This window comes from Mauremys mutica, chromosome 2 (genome assembly GCF_020497125.1).
Source record: "Mauremys mutica isolate MM-2020 ecotype Southern chromosome 2, ASM2049712v1, whole genome shotgun sequence".
NCBI lineage: Eukaryota > Metazoa > Chordata > Testudines > Geoemydidae > Mauremys > Mauremys mutica.
In genome coordinates, this window is record NC_059073.1 from 55,377,988 (window position 1) to 55,400,167 (window position 22,180).

The following is a 22,180-nucleotide window of genomic DNA, read 5'->3' on the forward strand; positions in this document are numbered from 1 at the left end:
GGTGAAATAAAACTCTGGAACCAATGGAATTTGCTCTACTGGAGATCTGAGTTTTCCAAGCATCTTACCAGGAATCGTCTCCTCCCCTAAAATGAAGAAATTGACATAATACACCACTATTTAGAGCTCCTTCCCAGTGTGCACTGGAACTAACTCATGGCCTCATTAGCCTGATTCACTATCCAAATATGAACCTGTCTACTGCTTAGTTAGGGTTAACTGGATCGGCGGGCAGCGATCGATCCAGTGGGGATCGATTTATCGCATCTAGTCTAGATGCGATAAATCGATTCCCGAGCACTCTCCCATCAACTCCTGTACTCCAGGAGTAGGGGGGAGGGATAGCTCAGTGGTTTGAGCATTGGCCTGCTAAACCCAGAGTTGTGAGTTCAATCCCTGAGGGGGCCACTTAGGGATCTGGGGCAAAAATCAGTACTTGGTCCTGCTAGGGAAGGCAGGGGGCTGGACTCGATGACCTTTCAAGGTCCCTTCCAGTTCTAGGAGATAGGTATAATAATAATTGGAGATATAGTGCCACGAGAGGCACAGGCACAGTCAACGGAGGAGTGGCAGCAGTCGACTCACCGCAGTGAAGACACCACGATAAGTCGATTAAGTATGTCGACTTCAGCTTTGTTATTCACGTAGCTGAAGTTGCGTAACTTAGATCGATCCTCCCCAGTGTAGACCAGGCCTTAGTCATCTCTTTTCTAAGCTGAAATCCCAGTCTTTTCTAATCTTCCTTGTATGAAAGCTGTTCCATACCCCAGATCATTTTCATTGTCCTTCTCTGTGCCTTTTCCAATTCTGATATATCTTTTTTGAGTTGGAGTGACCACAACTGCACACAAAATATTCAAGGTGTGGGCGTACCATGAAAATATAGTGACATAATATTTTCTGTTTTATCATTTCTCTCTTTCCCCATGGTTCCTAACATTCTGTTAGCTTTTTTGACTGCTGCTGCACATTGAGTGGATGTTTTCAGAGAAAATCTCTCTTTCTAAATTTAGACCCCATCATTTTGTATATATAGTTGGGATCACGTTTTCCAATGTACATTACTTTGCATTTATCAAGAATGAATTTCATCTCCCATTTTACGGACCAGTCATCCGATTTTGTGAGATCCCTTTGGACTTAACTATCTTGAGCACTTTTGTGTTGTCTGCTAATTTTGCCATCTCAATGTTCACCCCTTTGTCCATGTAATTTATTAATATGTCAAACAGCACAGGTCCAACTACAGATCCTTAGGGGACCACACTATTTACCTGTCTCCATTGTGAAAACTGACCATTTATTCACGCTCTTTGTTTCCTACCTTTTAACCAAGTACTGATCCACGAGGGGACCTTTTCTCTTATCCCTTTAGTTTGCTTAAGAGATCTTGTTGAGGGACCTTGTCAAAGGCTTTAAATTGGCATTTCCCTTTAGAAAAACCATGTTGACTCCTCCCCAACACATCATGTTCATCTTTTCATCTGTTAATTTTGTTCTTTACTGTGGTTTCGACCAATTTGACAGGTATGAAGTTAGGTTTACTGGTCTGTAATTGACAGGATTGCCTCTGGAGCCTTTTTAATAATTTGCACTACATTAGCTATCCTCCAGTCATCTGGTACAGAAACTGATTTAAGTGGTAGGTTACATACCACAGTTAGTAGTTCTGCAGTTTCATATCTGAGTTCTTCAGAACTCTTGGTTGAATACCATCTGGTCCTGGTGACTTACTGCTGTGTAATTTATTAATGTGTTCCAAAACCTCCTCTACTCACATCTCAATCTGGGACAGTTCCTCCTCCTAAAAAAAAAATGGGTTGGGTGTGGGGGTCTCCCCTATATCCTCAACCATGAAGACTGATGCAAAGAATTTATCTGGCTTCTCTGCAATGGGTCTGTCTTCCCTGAGTGCTCCTTTAGCACCTCAGTTGTCCAGTAGCCTCACTGACAGTTTGGCAGGCTTCCTGCTTCTGATATATTTAAAAGTAATTGCTGTTAGTTTTCTTGTTTTTAGCTAGTTGCCCTTCAAATTCTTTCTTGGCTTTCCTTATTATATTTTTACACTTGACTTGCCAGAGTTTATGCTTCCTATTATCCTCAGTAGGATCTGATTTCCAATATTTAAAGGATGCCTTTTTGCCTCTAACCACCTCTTTTTACTCTGCAGTATAGAATTACAACATAAAATGGAGCTACAGATTTTTCTTATTGCAAAATTATTTAAAAGCAACAGTGCATTTTAGAAATCGCCTTTAAAACAGTTGTGGTTAATGGCCTTATCTGAACAGCAATTCTTTTTAACCATCCTCTCGTGCAGCAGTGAAGGCGTGCCACCTAGAGGGCAAGAGTAAAGCTGTATCCTTATGCGTTTTACTGCCAGTAGATTCTTATATCCTTATGCGTTGTATCCTTATGCGTTCTTGTATCCTTATGCGTTCAACTGCCAGTAGATTCTTCTAGTTTTAGCTATCTATGCACAGATATCTTATCTGTGCTTCCTTCCCTCCACCACACAAAATACCTACTCTAATTCTAGTAGTGAGAGGCATATTGTCTGGACTACAAATAATATATTGCATTTCTGTATCTTTCATCTGAGAACCTCAAAGCACTTTATAATTGTGAATCAATTAAGCCTCACACCATCTTTGTAACAGTATGAGACTACTTTATCTAACACAGAAATGGAAGATGTCAGTTGTTTAATAGTATACAGAAACACTATTCCACAGTTTATCATAGGACATGAAGAACACTGTATTTAGTTGAAAATTCAGGCATGATTTAGTTAGAGTGAATACAATTATTCAAGTTGGAATATGGACAGGACATTGGGGTTCATCTGCTTATTTTCATGAAAACTGTGTAGACTCTTTAATGCCTAAAAGTGATTGAGACCTTAATTTTATGTTTCACTTGAAATATATTACTTCAAACAACTCAATAACTGGTTCAGTATTGACTCAGAGGGAAATGTGACACTTCCTGCAGCACGTTACTTGGAGGTCTGACACCCTAGTGCAGGGGTCAGCAACCTGCGGCACGTGAGATGATTTTGAGTGGCACTCACACTGCCTGGGTCCCAGCCACCGGTCCCGGGGGCTCTGCTGCCATCCTGGGGTCCCGGATGCTGGCCCCCTGCCACCCGGGGTCCCGTCCACCGGCCCCGCTCAGCCCCGCTGCCAGTCCCGGGTCCCGATTACCGGTCCTGGGGGCTCTGCTGCTGGCCTAGGGTCCTACTGTTGGCCCCTTGCCACCTGGGGTCCCATCTGCTGGCCCCACTCAGCCCGCTGCCAGGCCCTGGGTCCCAGCCACTGGTCCCGGAGACTCTGTTGCCATCTGGGATCCCATCCCCCGGCCCCGCTTAGCCTGCTGCCAGGCCCCAGGGACCGGCCGCCGGACCGGGGAGGCTGCTCCTGGCCTCAGCCTGGGACTCTGCAGCCACCCCCAGTTGCGGCAGACTGGCCCCAGCCCAGTGCGAGGTGCAGACAGGGGCAAGAGGGGGCACAGCTCAGCACCCCCACTTTAAAAATTGTTCCAGCACCACTGTACTGGGATATTTTTAAGTCCTGATTTGCTGCTTACATCATTATCACAGCGCATTGCGTTTGACGTTGTGCCGTCTGTCACAATTTTTTTTCCCCACTGTAAGCTGAGGGGTATATTTGACAAAATGTCAGCTCCTAAGAAAGCAAAGTTAGATGTCCATTCATTTCAGCCTTTTTGGACAGACACATTTGGATTTATTCAAAAGAAGGACTGTGCTGTTTGTGCTTTCTGTTGTGAAAGTGTTGTCGCACATCAAGTGTTCGACGACATTTTCAAATGTAACACGAGAAAACCTTTCTTGATGAAGCAGACAAGACTGAATAGATCAAAAAGGCAGTAGCAGGATATGAGAAGCAAAGCAGTGTTTAAAATGCTTACGTGTAAGTAAAAATCAAGTCACGGCAAACAGTTCTGGATCTTTATGAAGCCTGGAAGGTATTTGTTGTAAAGCTAGCAATTTTTTCTCAGGATATTCGAACTTCGACTTTCCACTACTTCCAACACATAAATGAGCTATCGACACATTGCACTGTCAGTGTCGATGAGATTGGAATGTACATGCAAGAACTGGAATCAGAATTTTCTGACAGATTTCAAGATTTCCAGTGATTTGGCCCAATGCTTTCTTTTCTAATCAAGCCTGAAAAGTTCAACGAAAGTGACTTGGATTTGTCTGTATTTCAGTGGATGGGTGTAACTGCTCATTCAGTTAAAAAGCTCAGAATTGTGGGCATCAAAGTTTGGAGATCTGCGGAGTGCATTTAAAGCTACTGAGAGAGATCATGGGGCCTCTATTCTGACCTGCTGGACGTCCCTGCCAGTGAAATTTAACTGTTTGAAGAAAATTGCATTTGCAATGCTTTCAGCATTTAGATCCACATACCTGTGTGAACAGGTATTTTAACACATGAAATCTGTCCTCTGTCCCCCTCAGAGCCAGTTAACAGAAGCCTGTGTGCAGCTTAAAGTATCCAAATACATGCCAGACATTGGAAAACTCAGCAAGGAAAAGCAAGGGCAAAGATCACACTAAACTAATAAGATTTGCATTTTAATTTAATTTTAAAAGAAGCTTCTTAAACACTTTAAAACCTTATTTACTTTACATACAACAATAGTTTAGTTATATATTATAGAGAGAGACCTTTTAAAAATGTTAAATTGTATTACTGGCACGCAAAACCTTTTTAGAGTGAACAAATGAAGACTTGGCACACCACTTCTGAAAAGCTGCCGACCCCTGCCATAGTGCTAACTATGCCTGAACTTGTTTATCTTGTATGGTATAACAAAAGCACACAGCAGTATGGTATAATTAAAGGTAAGTATCTAACATTCTTTTACTGTGTAAATTATCCGTAACAAAGTAAATAAGAGAATAAACTCTTATGCTTTTTCCTTATGAAGATAATTTTTTGAAGGTCTTAAAGCTCCTTTTGAATTTTTAAAAGGGATTTATTCTTCTATATTTCTGGATGCAATTTAGTTATATTTTAAATAATAAATATTTTAATATGAAAAATGTTTCATCTTGATAGAAACTTAATTCTAATTTACCCTTTCAGAATGTTGACGATTAGACTCTCTCTCATTATACTCTGTTCTGATTTATGTGGCTATTACATAGAAAGAACTACATTAATCTCGAAGTACCTGTTTCATATCTGTAAAATGAGAATAAAGGCCAAAATTGTCAAAGATGTCCATTAATTTTGGGTGCCCAACTTGAGATGCCTAGGGTCTGATTTTTCAGAGTATGGAACATTTTTATAGCCCTTTATATTTTCAAAACACAGCTGCTATTGACTTCAACTGCTGCTATGGGTACTTTAGCACTTCTGCAAATCAATCCACAGGGTCTCAAGTTGGGCACCCAGAAAATGAGGAACACAGTATCAATGGCCAACTGTGAAAAAATTGTTTTCATTGACTTGCCCAGCATTACACAGGAACTATTTAGCAGAGGCACAGATAGAATCAAACTCTCAGAAGGGGCATTCAACTACCTCAACCATGAGACCATCCTTTCTCTTCCTGTCATCCCCTGCCTCACTCCCTACACACCTTCCTTTGCAACAAATGAAGCAGGGGTCCTACAGTGAAGTCTCCTTCATTGTATAACCCTGGTTTATGTCCAAATCAGGTCTATCCTGTGTACTGAATGAGGCAGGGGACCGTGGGGAAAAAAATAGTATGGGATTATGTAATTAAAGTGTCCACATAAGTCGGCCAAATAAAGGCAACCTTAATTCTAGTATTTCCTAACTTCTGAGTGCTTGACTTTGTAAACCTTAATAATGTTCTTTTAATGTAGTATTTTTCCAGTGTAATTTAATTTTAAAAAACATTCTGTAAAAACAAAGTCCATCTAGGAACATCTTATTGACATCCATAAGGGTCATCAGCAGGTTTGTGACTTTTAGATCCAGAGAACAGACCTCCACCTCTTAAACTAACAGAATAACTGGTAGCAGTGGTAGGGCTGTTATCCTCCATGCAGACCAGCCAGTACAGATGTGCTTTTAGAACTTACAACTATTTAGAAGCATGAACTTTAAACAGGAATATCCACACCACAGTTAGAAAGATTATGAAAGGAGCAGAAAAACGGAACCAACAGGCAAGCCACAGGCCAATGACATTTCTGAAAATTATAGTTAAAAGTTTTAAAAACTAAGGAATCGTAAATTGGAAGGAATACCACTGCATATTTGTGCAAGTTTTAAATTGCTCTGCTTTAAAAACGTGTCTAGGTAAAAATTCATTTCACTGCTTGAAAATAATGTCTAGTCAGTTATGCAATTCTCTAAATAAAGTTTGCTCCAAGCCATCTGCAAGATGCTACTTAAGGCACTCATTTGAAGTGGCCATACAGGTGTTCTTTAATTTCTGGGGGCTGGTCTACACTACAGCTGAAGGTAACTGAAGTTGACATAACTTAGGTCGACTTACAGTGGTGTCTACAGCGCACTGTGTCGACAGGAGACACTCTCCCACCAACTTACTTTACTCTTCACAGGGAGCTGGAGTACAGGAGTTGATGGGAGAGTGCACTGCCATAGATTTAGCAGGTCTGGTGAATCAATGCCAATCTAGCCATAAGTATAGATAAGCCTAAGTATCAAAAGAGGAAATGGAAGATGTTTCCTTTATTTTCTTCCTTTCCCCACTACATTTCCTAAAGCAGAGACAGATTGAAGGAAACTACTCAGTGAGCAACTGAACTGGGAAATTAGTTCAATATGGGAATTCCAATCGAGACTGACTGGGGAGCTCTACCACAGCAGGGGACCGCTTGACAGACAGCTAGGGCTTAGTGCCGAGTCAGGAGCCATCATAGACACTCTATCACCACCTGGACCTGTTCCCTCATCATCAAGAGAGACTATCATTGGAAAGCTCTTTCCATAGCAGAGGACCATTGCAAATAGAGGGGCTCAGAGCCAGGCTGAAATCATACCTTCTGTGGGTGTTTCTATTTTGTAATCTTGTCCATCTGCCACTCATCATACCACTTTTCTGCACCATAGCATCTCTCCTCCTCCTCCCTCCCCACACTGGCTCCATCTCCCTCCTTTACAGTTCCCACCACCCCTGGTTACTCCTATTCCCCTCTCCATCCCAAGCTCCTTCCTTCCTCCCACCACCACAAATTCAGGTCCCATATCTGCATCCTCCTCCTCACCTCTGGTGACATTTGCCCCAGCCCTGTCCCTCCCTCCATCTCCCACACTCATTCCTGGCACTATGTCTGACCCCTTCATGTCATCATTCCTAAGCTCCCACTTAGGCCCCTTGTTCCCCATCCACTGGTCCCCTTCTCTTGCTTTCTCAGGAATGCCCACTCCACCTCTAAAATAATCACAGCTATCGACCACCTCTTTATATCTTGTTCCTTTCAGCTCCTGGCTCTCTCAGGGGCCTGGATCCCTTTGACCGGTACTGCCTATGCAGCTGCCCTCTCCTCGTTACATACTCCCTGATGTGGATCAGACTGTTGGGGGAGTACTGGGTTTTTCCTCTCCCATTCCTGCCACTTCCAACACCCTCCTCCTCCCCTTTCCCACTCTTTTTCCTCTTCTGAACATCACTTCTCTGGCTCCTCTTCTCTCCCTCCTCTATGCTGCCATCATCTATCACCCACTCAACTCTTTCTCATCAGCTGGGAATGGGCGACAGGGAATGAATCACTTGATTACCCCTTCTGTTCATTCCCTCTGGGGCTTCTGGCATTGGCCACTGTTGGGAGACAGGATACTAGGCTAGATGGACCTTTGGTCTGACCCAGTATGGCCATTCTTATGTTCAGCCTCTCTCCTAATTTCAACTCCTGGCTCTCTCTCCTCCTCCTCCTCACAATCTCCCACATTCATCCTCAGTGACTTCAACTTCCATGTCGATGCCCCATCTGACCCCTTAGCTGCACATTTCCTCACCCTCCCAGCCCCTGGCTGTTCCTTCAACCTTTTCATTCCACCTGCAGCCCTGGATCAACCGTTCCAGTCCACAAGAAGGCCATTCACTTGACCTGGTTTTTACCAACCATGGTGCTCTCTCTCTCTCTCATCTCCCCCTTGCTGAGTTCCCCCTCTCCAAACTGGTCACCATTTTTATAGCCCTTTATATTTTCAAAGCACAGCTGCTATTGACTTAATATCTTTCAGCAGTGTTCCTCCCCTACCAACCGTTGCCCTCAGGTCCTGTCAGTCAGCCTTTCCATGACTGCCAGTCTATCAGCATTAGATGGCTTGTTGTCTGCTCTCAGTCCCCTCCTCTCTGCTTTCTCTCCTCACCTCTTCCATGGCTGTTGATTCTTTCCATGCTTCACTCTCCTCTACCCTTAACTATTTTGCCCCTCTCTCCCATCACAACCCCTTTGGCTCTTTCCCCTCACAATACAAACATGCTGTAGCCTCTCCCTTCTTTAAAAAAAAAAAAAGAACAGAAACCTTAACCACACTTGCTTTTCCCACCACCATCTCATGTACCTTTCCCCTCTAAGCTCACTGAATGCACTGTATACAATCTTTGTCTGGAGTTCCTCTCCTCCAGTTCCATCCTAGACCCTCTCCAATCTGGCATTCACCCCTTCCACTCCACTGAAACTGCTCTCGTCAGTTTCTAATGACTTTTTCCTAGCTGAAGTTCAGAACCAGTACTCCATCCCTGTCCTCCTTGACCTGTCAGCTGCTTTTGACACATTTGGCTTCTAACTCTGTCCTCTCCTGGTTCTTGTCCTATCTCTTTAATTACTCCTTCAGCATGTCCTCTGGAGGATCGTCACCATCCACTCTCAAACTTTCAGTGGGGGTTCCACACACTTCTGTCCTTGGTCCCCCTCTCTTCTCCCTCTACATCTTATCTCTGGGTAATCTCATCCACAAACATAAATTCCACTACCATTTATGCTGAAAACTCACAGATCTACCTCTCTACTTCAGACTTGTCTTCTTCTGTCCAAACTAAAATCTCGGCCTCTCTCTCTTTGACATCTCCTCATGGATGTCTAGCCATCAGTTCAAACTCAACTTGGCTAAAACAGAGCTCCCAGTATTCCCACCCCTACGCTAAGTCCTCCTCGCTACCTACTTTAACAATCACTGTGGACAACACCACTTCCTGCACGTCGCTCAGACCCATAACCTGGGTGTCATCTTCAACTTGGACCTCTAACTCTAGGTCATCACATATAGACTATGTCAAAGTCTTCTTGATTCTTTCTGCATAACATCTTTCAGAGACTGCCTTTCTTATCCATCCACACAGCTAAAACTCTCATTCAGGCTCACATCATTTCATGTCTTGATCACTGAAACAAACACCCTTTTCTCAGGCCCTGACAAATCCAAATTTGCCTCGTTCACATCCATTCGGATTGCTACTGCAAAAATGATTCTCTTCACCCATTGCTTTGACAATGCCAACCCTCTATTTGAATCTCCTGAATGACATCCCCTCTCCACCACATCAGACATAAGCTACTTGTCTTTACTTCCTGGTCCCTACACAGCCTAGTGCCACCCTACTTATTGTCATAAAATCATAGAAATGTAGTGTTGGTAGGGACCTTAAGAAATCATCAAGTCCAGCCTCCTGCGCTGTGGGAGGACCAAGTAAACCTAGACCCTGACCGGTGTTTGTCCAATCTGTTTTTAAAAGCCTCCAATGATGGCAATTCCACAGTCGCCTTGGAGGGCTATTGCAGAGTTTAACTACCCTTATAGTTAGAAAGTTTTTCCTAACATATAATTTAAATCTCCCTTGCTGCAGATTAAGGCCATTACTTCTTGTCCTACCTTCAGTGGCTATGGAGAACAATTGATTGATTGATTGATAACAGCCCTTAACATATTTAACAACTGTTATCAGGTAGCCCTTCAGTCTTCTTTTCTCAAGACTAAACATGTCCAGTTTTTTTAAGCTTTCCTCATAGGTCATGTTTTCTAAACCTTTTACCATTTTTGTTGCTCTCCCCATTTGTCCACATCTTTCCTAAATGGTGGTGCTCAGAACAGGACACAGTACTCCAGCTGAGGCCTCACCAGCATTGAACAGAGTGAGACAGTTAACCTCCCATGTTTTTCATATGACACTCCTGTGAATACACCCCAGAATAATAGCCTTTTTTGCAGATGAATCACATTGTTGATTTATATTCAATATGTGATCCATTGTAACCCCCAGATCCTTTTCAGCAGTAATAGCACTTAGCCAGTTATTCCCTGATGTTGTAGTTATGCATTTGATTTTTCCTTCCTAAGTGAAGTACTTTACACTTGTCTTTTACTGAATTTATCTTGAACTCAGATCAATTTTCAAATTTGTCATGGTCTTTCTGAATTCTAATCCTGTCCTCCAAAGTGCTTGTAATCCTTCCTAGCTTGGTGTTATCTGCATATTTTATAAGCATACTCTCCACGCCATTATCCAAGTCATTAATTAAAATATTGAATAGTACCAGACCAAGGACTGATCCTGCAGGACTCCACTAGATATGCCCTCCCAGTTTGACAGCAAACCATTGATAACTACTCTGAGTATGTCATTTCTCATTTACTATCAAAATGTCAAGGCCTGTCTCTGATTGCCTAAGATATCAGCCTTCACTGTCCACTTGTTAAGTTTTTACAGTTAGACCACTAGTGTGCAGATACCACTGCTTATCATGCTGACGAATATAGTCTCAGTATTTCTTGGTACTCCTCCATCTGTCTGTATTCATCTGTCTTGTCTTATTTCTTAGATTGTAAGCTCTTTGGGGTGCTTACAATCCATCTTTTTGTTCTGTGTTTCTACAGTGCCAAGCAAAATGTGGTCCTGGTCCATGACTGGGGCTTTTAAACACTATGGTAATACAAATAATAATAATAATAATATAAATGCAACAATTTCTAACTTTACAGTTTGGCATCATTTCTTCCTTTTCTGTTTCTCCTTCTATTTCCTTATTTCTTTCTTCTCTTCTCTTCATATTTCTGTCTTCAGCTTTCTAATTCTCACTTATTTTCCTACCCTTTCTTGTATTCCTACTTATCTCTTTGTCTTTACCTCCGAGCTCTTTTTTGCACACATCCCTTCCTGCTTCCCTCATCATGTTCCTAACAGTACATGCTTATCCTTCCCCTTAAGGCATACACAAAAACTACCTACCCTGCTTCTTGAACTGCATGAAGCTGTGACAGGAGCACTCTAGAGAGGAGTGAGCCCACAAAGCTAGCTGCTGGAGGAGGGAAGGAGTAGGAAAGGCTGCCACAGAATGGGGGAGGAAAAGCTGGGTTGAGGTAGGTCAGGAGGGTGGAGCTACAGAAATGGTTGGGAACAGAGCTGAGCCATGGGAGGGGTGAAGCTTTCTCAGCATCAAACCCTTTTGTTTACATAGTCAAGGAGGCATTTGTCAAGCTTGATGGCCCTTAAATTTACCATAATCATAGCATGCTATGTAAACATACCATGCCAAATTCATCTTTGGTTCATACACAGAAAAGTCAAGAGAGTTAAATCGGGGATGAAATTCACCCATTTAATCTCTATCATTAATAGAAAGAAGAGTAATTAGTTTAAATTATATCAAGAGCACAGAGAACAACTAACATTTTTAAAATTATCATCAGGGACAAATAAAACTTTAACTACAAAATTAATGTGGACTTACCTTGCTTGTGGGCTTGTCATGCTCAATGAATTTTTATGAGCTGGAGATAAGGTCTGAATTTTGCTTCCAGAAGGCCCACCTGTATATAACACTTTACTTGTAGGTGTACCTTACAATATAAAGAAGCTAATATTAGATTTTGCTACTAGATGCAAAAATAGTATTCTTGTATGATAACATGTACAGCCCACATTGGAATCATTAGACAACTACTTAGAAATAATTTCTGAATATATAACGGCATTAGCAAGAGTATTAATAATTACCTAGAAAATTCACAGAAGCCCAGTGAGACAATAAGGTCTATTGTATTCTAAAATATGGGACATGGGTTGGTGCGTTCTGCTTTTTAAAGAAAATTCTATAATGCAGAGGGCCTGCATAACTGCAATAATTAATTTTATAGAGATAAATGATAGGTCCCTATTTGCGACTAGAGTAGGGTCTAATGTTTACAGAATTTGCTTTACTATACATGTATTTTTAAATTGCTTACTAGTATATGCAGTGTACAAATTTATTAGAGAATTTAGCAACCAAAAGAAAAATCTGACTTCAAACGGCTGAAATTGAAAACAATGTTACACTGATCAGTACACAGAGGTCCCAGTTAAACAAAGTACTTAACCACCACATGTGCCAGTCCCAGGGACCTCACTAGAACTATGATTAAAGATATGTACATACTAAAGTGTCTTGATGAACTGAGACTGAAATCCCTATTTTAGGACATTTAGTAAATCTTTACTTTAACTAATTTTTTGTTGAGTAAATAACTTTATAAATGAACATTGTAATGTGCGCCAATCAAAAATGTAGCCAAAGGCCTGAGATTACAAAAAACTAGGAAAAGCAACTGGAAATAGTATGCAAGTAAAAGCCAGTCACCATTTAACTCACTCGTGTGCTACTGTTTGAGTTCTATGAGTTCCCCATAAGAAGCTTTTACGTCCTGTCTTTCTCTGTGTGCACCACTTGTACAACTCTACAGCTACTAAAATTATATGATCTTGATTTCATAGTTGGAAATCAGTTATTTAGAAAGTAGATGCATAATTCAAAATACCAGTTCATACCTACAACAGTTTTGCTAACATTACTTGGCTGTGGTAAGCGTGATGAGGATGGTGTTGATCCTGCAGAAGGTGCCTTTTTAACTGTAGCAGGCTTGTACTGTAACAATGGACATAAAACTCAACTATAACATAATTAATTATTTAGCTGTTTAATCAAGTAATTAAATGTAACGTGAAAGATTGTTAGCCTGTCTTCCCACCCCAGCTCCTGAAATCATCATCAGTCAGCATTGCTTCTGGTACAGTGGTTGACGAAATTGTTTCTACTGGTTTGAAAGACGTTTCCTATCCATATAATGTAAAATACTGTAGAAAAGGTTAAAACACATTCTAACTGGTAGAAACTTTTAAATTGTATCCCCCTGTATCTCTCCTCACCCCCCAATATCTCCCACTGCTCATCTCTTTTAATAACCCCTAATATTATCACCCCACAACTAAAATTTTCCTCTTAGGAGAGTGCTCAGGAAAGTAGCCTCTTTTCATTGCTCCAAACTCCATTCACACATCTGGATGTTGGACCAGTTTCTGCACAGACTTGGAGCCTAGTCACCTTCAGGACACAATGTAAGATTAACTAATTTTATTTAGTTTTTTATTAACTGTTTTAGTTTGTGTTTGTTTCGTATTTTACCCTCTGAACTTAAAGCACCTACCCCCCCATGGTGAAAGTACTATAGAAAGGAACAAGACATAATACACACTCTCTGATCTCCCATTTGCTTCCTGTACTGTAAACCTAGCATCAATTTTGACCATTAGCATTTTCCTTCTCCATCTACATCTCTGATTTCCAGAAATCTGCCTACCAACTGTGTGTATGTAAGTTATTTTCCTTACTGTGTGTCTATTAAAATGCTGATCTAGGTCTTCCATCTCCTCCCAATAACTAAGAGCAACTCCCATCTCAATAGTCTGCTCAAGTAGCTCTTCAGATGATGGATATACAAAATACTGCTGTCCAACTTCTCATATGTCCCATAAAGCAGAGCCATAACTGTCATACTCTAGTACCTTCACTTGCTCCCCAGTTGTTTCAGAATCTAGTTAAAATTGCATTTCTTGTTTTTATGATGTTCTATGAACTTGTTTCAACCTAGTTTACAAACCTTGCCTCTCTGTACTCATCATCCTAATGCCGCCATGAACCTTCAGTAATTTGTATATGCAGAAGTCTGGAGAACTACTTCTCTGCCATTTCTCATAATCTCCACCTATATTTATGAGAGAGCTTTCTTTTCTCTGACTCCTATCATCTGGGAAAATCTTTTTACATTTCTACACCTGATTAACTCTCACCCAAACTTTTCCCTTGTCTATGCCTCTTGATTTCTCTCTCCCACAGCTATGTTATTCTGGACTTGTATTATTTAACTCTATAAGGCATTTTGTGATACACCTAAAATGATTAACTGACTTGGCTTAACAATCACAAAGACATAAAAGAAATCACCAGTCAAAGAAAGTATTATAATTCACCTGTGTTCGAGCAGGCAGCTTCACTTTTGCATCAGCAGCCAATTTTCCTTTATTACTAATACGTGCTGCCTGTTCCTTGCAGAAATTGATGTGCCTGTCAGCTGCATTTTCATTAAATCTTCTCTGGCAATATGGGCATTGAATGTAATCTTAAAACAAAACAAAAAGCACCTTAACTTGAAAAAGGGGACATGAACAATGACTGGTCTTTCAGGCAATTGTGCACTCACCTTACAGTAATTTCTTCTAGACTGTATTTCTCTAGTTTGCTTATCAGAATGTCTACAAGATTGGGTCAAAAGCCCAATTAAAATTCAAGATATTGCCCTGAAGCCACTAGTGCCCTTTGCATTTGAAGGCCCTTAGTTATGGTTGGGGTTTGAAATACATTTTCAACAACTTTACTACTTAAGTTCCAAAAGACAACAGCAGCAATTTCAAGTTTTCACTGATACTTTTCAGGCAAGTGAACAATCCATCGTGCATATTGAAGGCAATACTAAAAAATGAGGTCACATCTGGAACAGAGGAAACTGAATCAAGGGGAAAACGTAGCTCATGTTAGAGGCATTCTTAAACAGGCTAATTTGTGGGCGTGTTGTAATTCAGGATGAACTTTATGACTACAGTCTCTCTTACAAGAGGAACAACTTTTATTAACTTTGCAAAAGCTAGGAAGAACTACGCTAAAATTTATAACAATGAAAGACAATCCTGGCTTCTATGTTCAAATATGTTTCCTTAGAGATGGTAAATTTCAAGGAGTAAATATACTTGGGACTTTAGAGGTAAAGCTGCAAAACACTCAGCATGTCTGAAACTACCCTCTGAGATATGGATGCCAGACTCAACAGGCCACAGCAGTCAATGTTCACATTGCTTCAATGTTTTGACTTTACACAGAGGAATGGTAATAAAAGGAGAATTAGTCCAGTATGGCAACATACAAATTAACAGGCTAGTAGGCCTCTTCACGTCGGTGCTGAATGAGGAGGGAAAGGAGAATGTCCTGCATACGTGGTTACCTTTAGAATTACACAAATACCATCAAATCAACAATAAATGATGGCAGTGCCCAAGCAGTGTACCATAAGAATTACCATACTAGTACTTCATTTAGCCCATTGTCCTGTTTCCAACATTGGCCAGTACAGATAGTGCCAGAATCCTGAATGAGTAATTATGGAAGAAACTGCTCACAGGGAAGAATTCTTTCCAACCTCTTCAGAGGAGCCATGATCTGAAACCCAACAGAAGTCTTTCCATTTACTTCAATGGGCTTTAAATCAGACCCTTAGAGGTTAGCTTAAGTCCTTAAGCATCAGGGTGTGTATCCTTTCCAAACTGTAGTTGGTTGGTTTGTTTTTTGAAGTTTTTAACAACCAAGCCTCCTGGCTAGGAGGAATACAGTTCTCATTGTCCTGTAGCATTGCAGTGGTTGAATGCAGGTTTTCGACATGTAACTTACCGTAATTAAAACAAGCAGACATAAACATATGCAGCAAAGCACACCCCAGATTTGATGCAGCTACAAATAAATAGCTCAAATAAAGATGCTTTATCAGCGCCATCAGGCAACTGTTCACTGGCTTGCTGAAGGGACCGCAACAAAACATATCTGTGGACATAGTCAGTCAAAGTGAGTATTCAACAGGAGGAAACACTAGTACAGGATGATACCAGTGATATTCTGCATGACTTCAATTTCAAACAAGATGTACATTATCCATAACGTTAATTAAAGTTTTCTTGACTTTAAATTTGGCACAGTAGTCTAGAAGAGTATAATATGTCAGTCCAAATCTTGGGACATACACATATATTATCAGATAAAAGTGAAGTCTTCACTTGACTATAGGCAGCTATCAGGGGGGGAAAAAAAAGGTATAACAGTGTGAGATCTATGTATGATCCTCAGCATGATTCTCATATTTTGTAGGGGGGGCCTGCATTTTAAAGGAAGATTTCCTTTTCCAAAGAAAGGAAACAAAAACCTGACTAATCTCGTAAAAGTTACATATTTCCCTCAGCTCCTTAGCCAACCGCCAGATTGTTCAATAACATTTTGACATACATGTGTTAAAAGTGAAAAAAAAATCAGAGAAAATGGGATAACAAAAATAATAGGACATAAACAATTTTTAGCCAGTCAGAATAAGTAACCACAACTCATCAGCTGCTTAGCTGTTATCAGATGACAGTTTTCTGTATGCATTCATGAACATTTTATTCCAATATATTCCTTATCAATTCAACACATACAACATATCAAAATTCTTTACAAACATCTACAGCAGTTCACCATTTCACATACCTGGATCATATGAAGGTGGAGGAGGGGGAGGAAGTTTTCCACCCTCTTTGAGAGTTTGATCTAGTCCTTTGGCTGCTCGTATAGTTGCTATAAACTCCTCATGTTTTCGTCTCCAGTTGGACTGTTTTTTGGGAGGTTCTGGCTAAGAAGCCAACAGAAAAAAAGCTGTTGTATTTACTGTAAAATGAAAGAACCCCAAACCCACATTTCTGCTTTTATTATGCAATTTTTAATACCATTATATTTAAAATCCTGACTGACCCTAAAGCTAAGGAAGACAAATAGCTCTCAGGGCTTGCAAAGAGAGTATGGCTGACACCTTAGACCAAAAAAAAAAGAAGAAAAAGAAACAGAGAGAAACTTGGATATTCAGTCTCAGTACAAGGATGGCAAAAGATTTTGTGTCAGAAATATAAAGAGCAAATACTTTTATCAGCAACATGATTGGTATTTCCTGAAAACTTGATCTCTGATACTCTTTTTCTCTCTGATCCCTAGTCCAGAACCAATGCTTAGTGTGATGTAGTGGGATATGTCTGCAGCAACCTATGAACTCCATTTTATACTGTAACTTCTATTACAGGGGTGGCCAAACTGTGGCTCACGAGCCACACGCGGCTCTTTTACCATTAAAGTGTGGCTTGCAAGCCCTCTCTGCCCCCTGCATTCTCCACCTACCAGCTGCGGTGGGAGGGAACTCGAGATCTCTGCCTTGCACTAGTGTGGTAGGGTAGGAGCTTCTGTCCAGAGGGAGGAGGCTTTCAGGGCTTCAGTCCTGTGGGGTGCACATGCTGGGGCTCAGGGATTCAGCAGGACTGGGGCTGAAACCCCAAGCTCTGGCTCCCAGCAGGTGTGCTCCAGCTTTCGAATTTCTGAAGACTGTTGTATGCAGCTCAGAGGGGCAGTAAGTTTGGACACCCCTGTTCTATTATGTGTTATGTGCTAAACACATGTATAACTTTCCCCAAGGCAAGTCTATTATGATGTACTCTGCCCAGGAAAGGTGCTTGTCATCTTGTTCAAGGACTGTCACTGAGAAGCCATCACAGAGCAAACTAGGGCCAGCAATTTTGATTGTGTCTCAACCGCTGATCCAACTCCATGGAACAATGGATTTTCTACACAGGAGCATCAGCATAGCTAGTAGATCTGCAGCTGCTCAGCAGAGACCATGGCAAAAGTAGTGAGACTGTATTTAAGAGGGTATGTCCACTGAGAAGGCAGGGGGGATGCGGCCTAAGCTCAAACACTGACAGGATGTGTAGAAGGGAGATCAGAGTAGGGATGCACCTCAGGACTTTATTTTTTAAAGATTTGTAATTTTCTAGTGCTTTTTAAGAGAAAAGTGACTTGGCTAAGCCAGTGTTCCTGACTTTCCTGTAATCTTATCCCTGAAAGGTTTACATCCACAGTTAGGTGGAACTCTGAGGCACTGGTTCCAGAGTCTGGGGCAGCTGGATTACAGAGTCTCCACATCTTAAGGTAGGGTTCAGACAAGGGGTCTGAACTTCAGAGTGTGTCTTACATAATCCAGACCAAGAACAGTGACCAGAATCTGCCCAGACCCAGTTAGTTTAGATGCATGTAGGACCCAGTGGTTGGGTCCAATCATGGCCATCCAGAGGGAAATGGGACAGGCTGTTGCACTTTGAATAGTATATTAATCTCCAAAACATTTGCACTGGTCCTTCAGATTTCAAAATTATGTCATTCTGATTACCACCTTTTTCTTCCTGTATTTCGATCACAATATGATTTTAGTAGCCAATGTCATATTAAATGACACAGGTTTCTACTTTATATCACTGGAAAGCTAGGTCTGTTTCTATCTAAATTTCAATTTTTTGCAAGATAGTGGACCTTAAAATTATTACTGCTCTCTTGATCTAATTGCACGTTTTAACTACGTTTACCATATACCCAGTACTAGCACTGGCATTCCTTGCATATAAGCAATGAATTAACCACATACATCTCTATCCCGATACAACGCGACTCAATATAACACAGATTCGGATACAATGTGGTAAACCAGCGCATGGGGGGGGGGGGGGCTATGCACTCCAATGGATCAAAGCAAGTTTGATATAATGCAGTTTCACCTATAACGAGGTAAGATTTTTTGGCTCCCGAGGACAGCGTTATATTGAGGTAGAGGTGTAATACATGCCTGTGTATGGTATTTTGTCAAAAATGATAATATTCAAGAGGTTATTTACCTACCCGTGGCTTTAGAGGTTTTACTGTGGAAATATCAGTTCCTTCTGCTCTCTGTCTGCTGGAATCAAATGTCTTCCTTTTCTTAGTAGCGTTTTTTTGGCAAATGGGTGTATGCTTTTTCTGTAAGAAGAAGAGGAAAGAAATCTATTGTATGCAATATTTATATTTGGATACAGAACAACATGAAGTTCTTCCTTATCAGCTATTTCAATCACCAACAAAAAATAACTAGGGCTGTCAAGAGATTAAAAAATGTATTGCGATAAATCGTGTGATTAAAAAAAATAATCACGATTAATCGCGCTGTTAAATAATAGAATACCATCTATTTAATATTTTTGATGCCTTCTACATTTTCAAATATATTGATTTCAATTACAACATAGAATACAAAGTGTAAAGTGTAAAATTATTTTTATTACAAATATTTGCACTGTAAAAAATAAAAGAAATAGTATTTTTCAATTCACCTAATACAAGTACTGTAGTGCAATCTCTTTATCATGAACTTTGAACTTACAAATGTAGAACTATGCAAAAAAAATAACTGCATTCCAAAATAAAACAATGTAAAACTTTAGAGCCCACAAGTCCACTCAGTCCTACTTCAGCCAATCACTCAGACAAACAAGTTTGCAGAAGATAATGCTGCCTACTTCTTGCTTACAATGGCACCCCGCACTGTTGTAGCCGGTGTTGCAAGATATTTACATGCCAGATGCGCTAAAGATTCATATGTCCCTTCATGCTTCAAGCACCATTGTGCTCAATAACAATTCAAAGCAGAGCAGACCGATCCATACTCATTTTCATCATCTGAGTCAGATATCACCAACAGAAGTTTGGTTTTCATTTTTGTTGGTTTGGGTTCTGTAGTTTCTGCAGCAGAGTGTTGCTCTTTTAAGACATCTGAAAGCACGCTCCACACCTTGTCCCTCTCAGATTTTGGAAGGCACTTCAGAGTCTTAAACCTTGGGTCCAGTGCTGTAGCTATCTTTAAAAATCTCACATTTTGGTACCTTCTTTGCCTTTTGTCAAATTTGCTGTGAAAGTGTTCTTAAAACGAACATGTGCTGGGTCATCATCTGAGACTGCTATAACATTTTCAGAAGTGAGTAGTAATTATAAGTGGCTTTAAAGAGGCCTGATTTTCACAAAGTGCTGGGCACTGAAACTCTGAAAATCAGATTCCTTCAAGGTGTTTCAAGTTGAGCACCCTAAAAAAACAGGAACTCAATATCATTAGTAACTTTTGAAAATTTAAACTGAGATGCTTTGCTGCACTGACCATGTCAGAGGTATCAGCACACAGGGTTCTCAGATTGATATACCCATTCCAAAAGCAAATGGAAAATATAATCACTTTACTCACCAGTGCTGCTGGAAAGAATGTCCTTCCACAAATCTTGCATGGTAATAGATCTCCAGCTGGCAGTATATCATTTTCTAACAAAAAGAAAAATAAAGCATGCATATTTATTATAAGCAAACTGAATTTTTCAACCTTTTGCCAACTTTAGTTATGTAAAAATCTTATCTTCCACCAAATAGTTGACAATACTATAATTACAAGACAAATATTTTGAATTTATTTTTCTTTTTGGCAATCCAATAGCTGAAACTAAAGAAAGAAAGCTACAAACATACCAGAGATTTTAAGTCAGAACACTAATTCGCTTCATTGCTCTTTAATAAAAAGAAGATTTGGTGTCTGGATTTAGAGTATCACTTTGCCCATTGTATCAGTAGGGGAAACTATGAAAGCCAATTGGAAATTTGCCAAAGCCCTGGTCTACACTATGAGTTTAGGTCGAATTTAGCAGCGTTAGATCGATTTAACCCTGCACCCATCCGTGCGATGAAACCATTTTTGTCGACTTAAAGGGCTCTTAAAATTGATTTCTGTACTCCTCCCCGACGAAGGGATTAGTGCTGAAATCAACCCTGCTAGGTCGAATTTGGGGTAGTGTGGATGCAATTCGACGGTATTGGACTCCGGGAGCTATCCCAGAGTGCTCCACTGTGACCGCTCTGGACAGCACTCTCAACTCAGATGCACTGGCCAGGTAGACAGGAAAAGACGCGCAAACTTCTGAATTTCACTTCCTGTTTGGCCAGTGTAGCGAGCTGATCAGCACAGGTGACTAGGCAGAGCTCATCAGCACAGGTGACCATGGAGTCCCAGAATCACAAAAGAGCGCCAGCATGGCCCAAACGGGAGCTACTGTATCTGATCGCTGTATGGGGAGATGAATCCGTGCTATCCGAACTCCGTTCCAAAAGACGAAATGCTGGAATATTTGAAAAAATTTCCAACGGCGTGAAGGACAAAGGTTATAACAGGGACCCGCAGCAGTGTCGCGTGAAGCCTACCAAAGAACCAGAGAGGCAAATGGCCACTCCGGGTCAGAGCCCCAGACATGCCGCTTCTATGATGAACTGCATATCATTCTAGGGGGTGCCCCTACAACTACCCCACCCCTGTGCTTCCCTCCTCCCTCACCGGCTACCTTGGCAGTTATCACCCAATTTGTGTGATGAGGTAATAAAGAATGCATGAATTTGAAACAACAATGACTTTATTGCCTCTGCAAGCAGAGATCAAAGGTGGGAGGAGAGGGTGGTTGGCTTACAGGAAAGTAGAGTGAACCAAGAGGGTGGGTTTTCAGCAAGGAGAAATAAACAGAACTTTCACACCCTAGCCTGGCCAGTCATGAAACTGGTTTTCAAAGCTTCTCTGATGCACAGCACACCCTGCTGTGCTCTTCTAACCATCCTGGTGTCCGGCTGCACATAATCAACAGCCAGGCGATTTGCCTCAATCGCCCACCCTGCCATAAATGTCTCCCCCTTACTCGCACAGATATTGTGGAGCACACAGCAAGCAGTAATAACGATGGGAATACTGGTTTCGCTGAGGTCTAACTGAGTCAGTAAACTGCGCCAGTGAGCTTTTAAACGTCCAAAGGCACATTCTACCATCATTATGCACTCGCTCAGCCTACAGTTGAACTGCTCCTTACTAGTGTCCAGGCTTCATGAGCCATGGGAGCAAGGGGTAGGCGTGACCGCGTGGTGCTGCTGACTGGAAGAGCAGCCTGAGGCAGAAGCCTCCAGCTGGCATGATATTCCAGGCAGGACTGAATCTCCATTAGACGAAACTTAAAGAAGATATCCTCAGGTTGGCAGGGCCTGATGAAATACACCCTAGAATATTTAAAGAACTGGCTGAAGAGATCTCTGAGCCATTGGCGATTATGAACCTACTATACTGTGGGTGCACAATTGGTTGGAAAACCACAACTCTGAAAGTAGTTATTAACGGTTCACATTCAAGCTAGAAGGGCATATCGAGTGGGGTCCCACAGGGATCTGTCCTGGGTGCAG

General features: G+C 41.2%; 1 protein-coding gene across 1 annotated transcript in view; it reads right to left on the bottom strand.

The window, feature by feature from the left end:
• The window catches only part of ZC2HC1A (zinc finger C2HC-type containing 1A), a 58,122-nt gene that overhangs the window by 10,733 nt on the left and 25,209 nt on the right, over window positions 1–22,180 (bottom strand). Inside the window, exons 2-7 of the mRNA XM_045006743.1 lie at window positions 20,166–20,239; window positions 18,797–18,913; window positions 16,574–16,715; window positions 14,260–14,408; window positions 12,781–12,877; window positions 11,705–11,813 (exon numbers count right to left, since the gene is read on the bottom strand). Of these exons, the coding sequence (XP_044862678.1) occupies window positions 11,705–11,813; window positions 12,781–12,877; window positions 14,260–14,408; window positions 16,574–16,715; window positions 18,797–18,913; window positions 20,166–20,239 (688 nt within the window). The remainder of the gene's footprint in view (window positions 1–11,704; window positions 11,814–12,780; window positions 12,878–14,259; window positions 14,409–16,573; window positions 16,716–18,796; window positions 18,914–20,165; window positions 20,240–22,180) is intronic.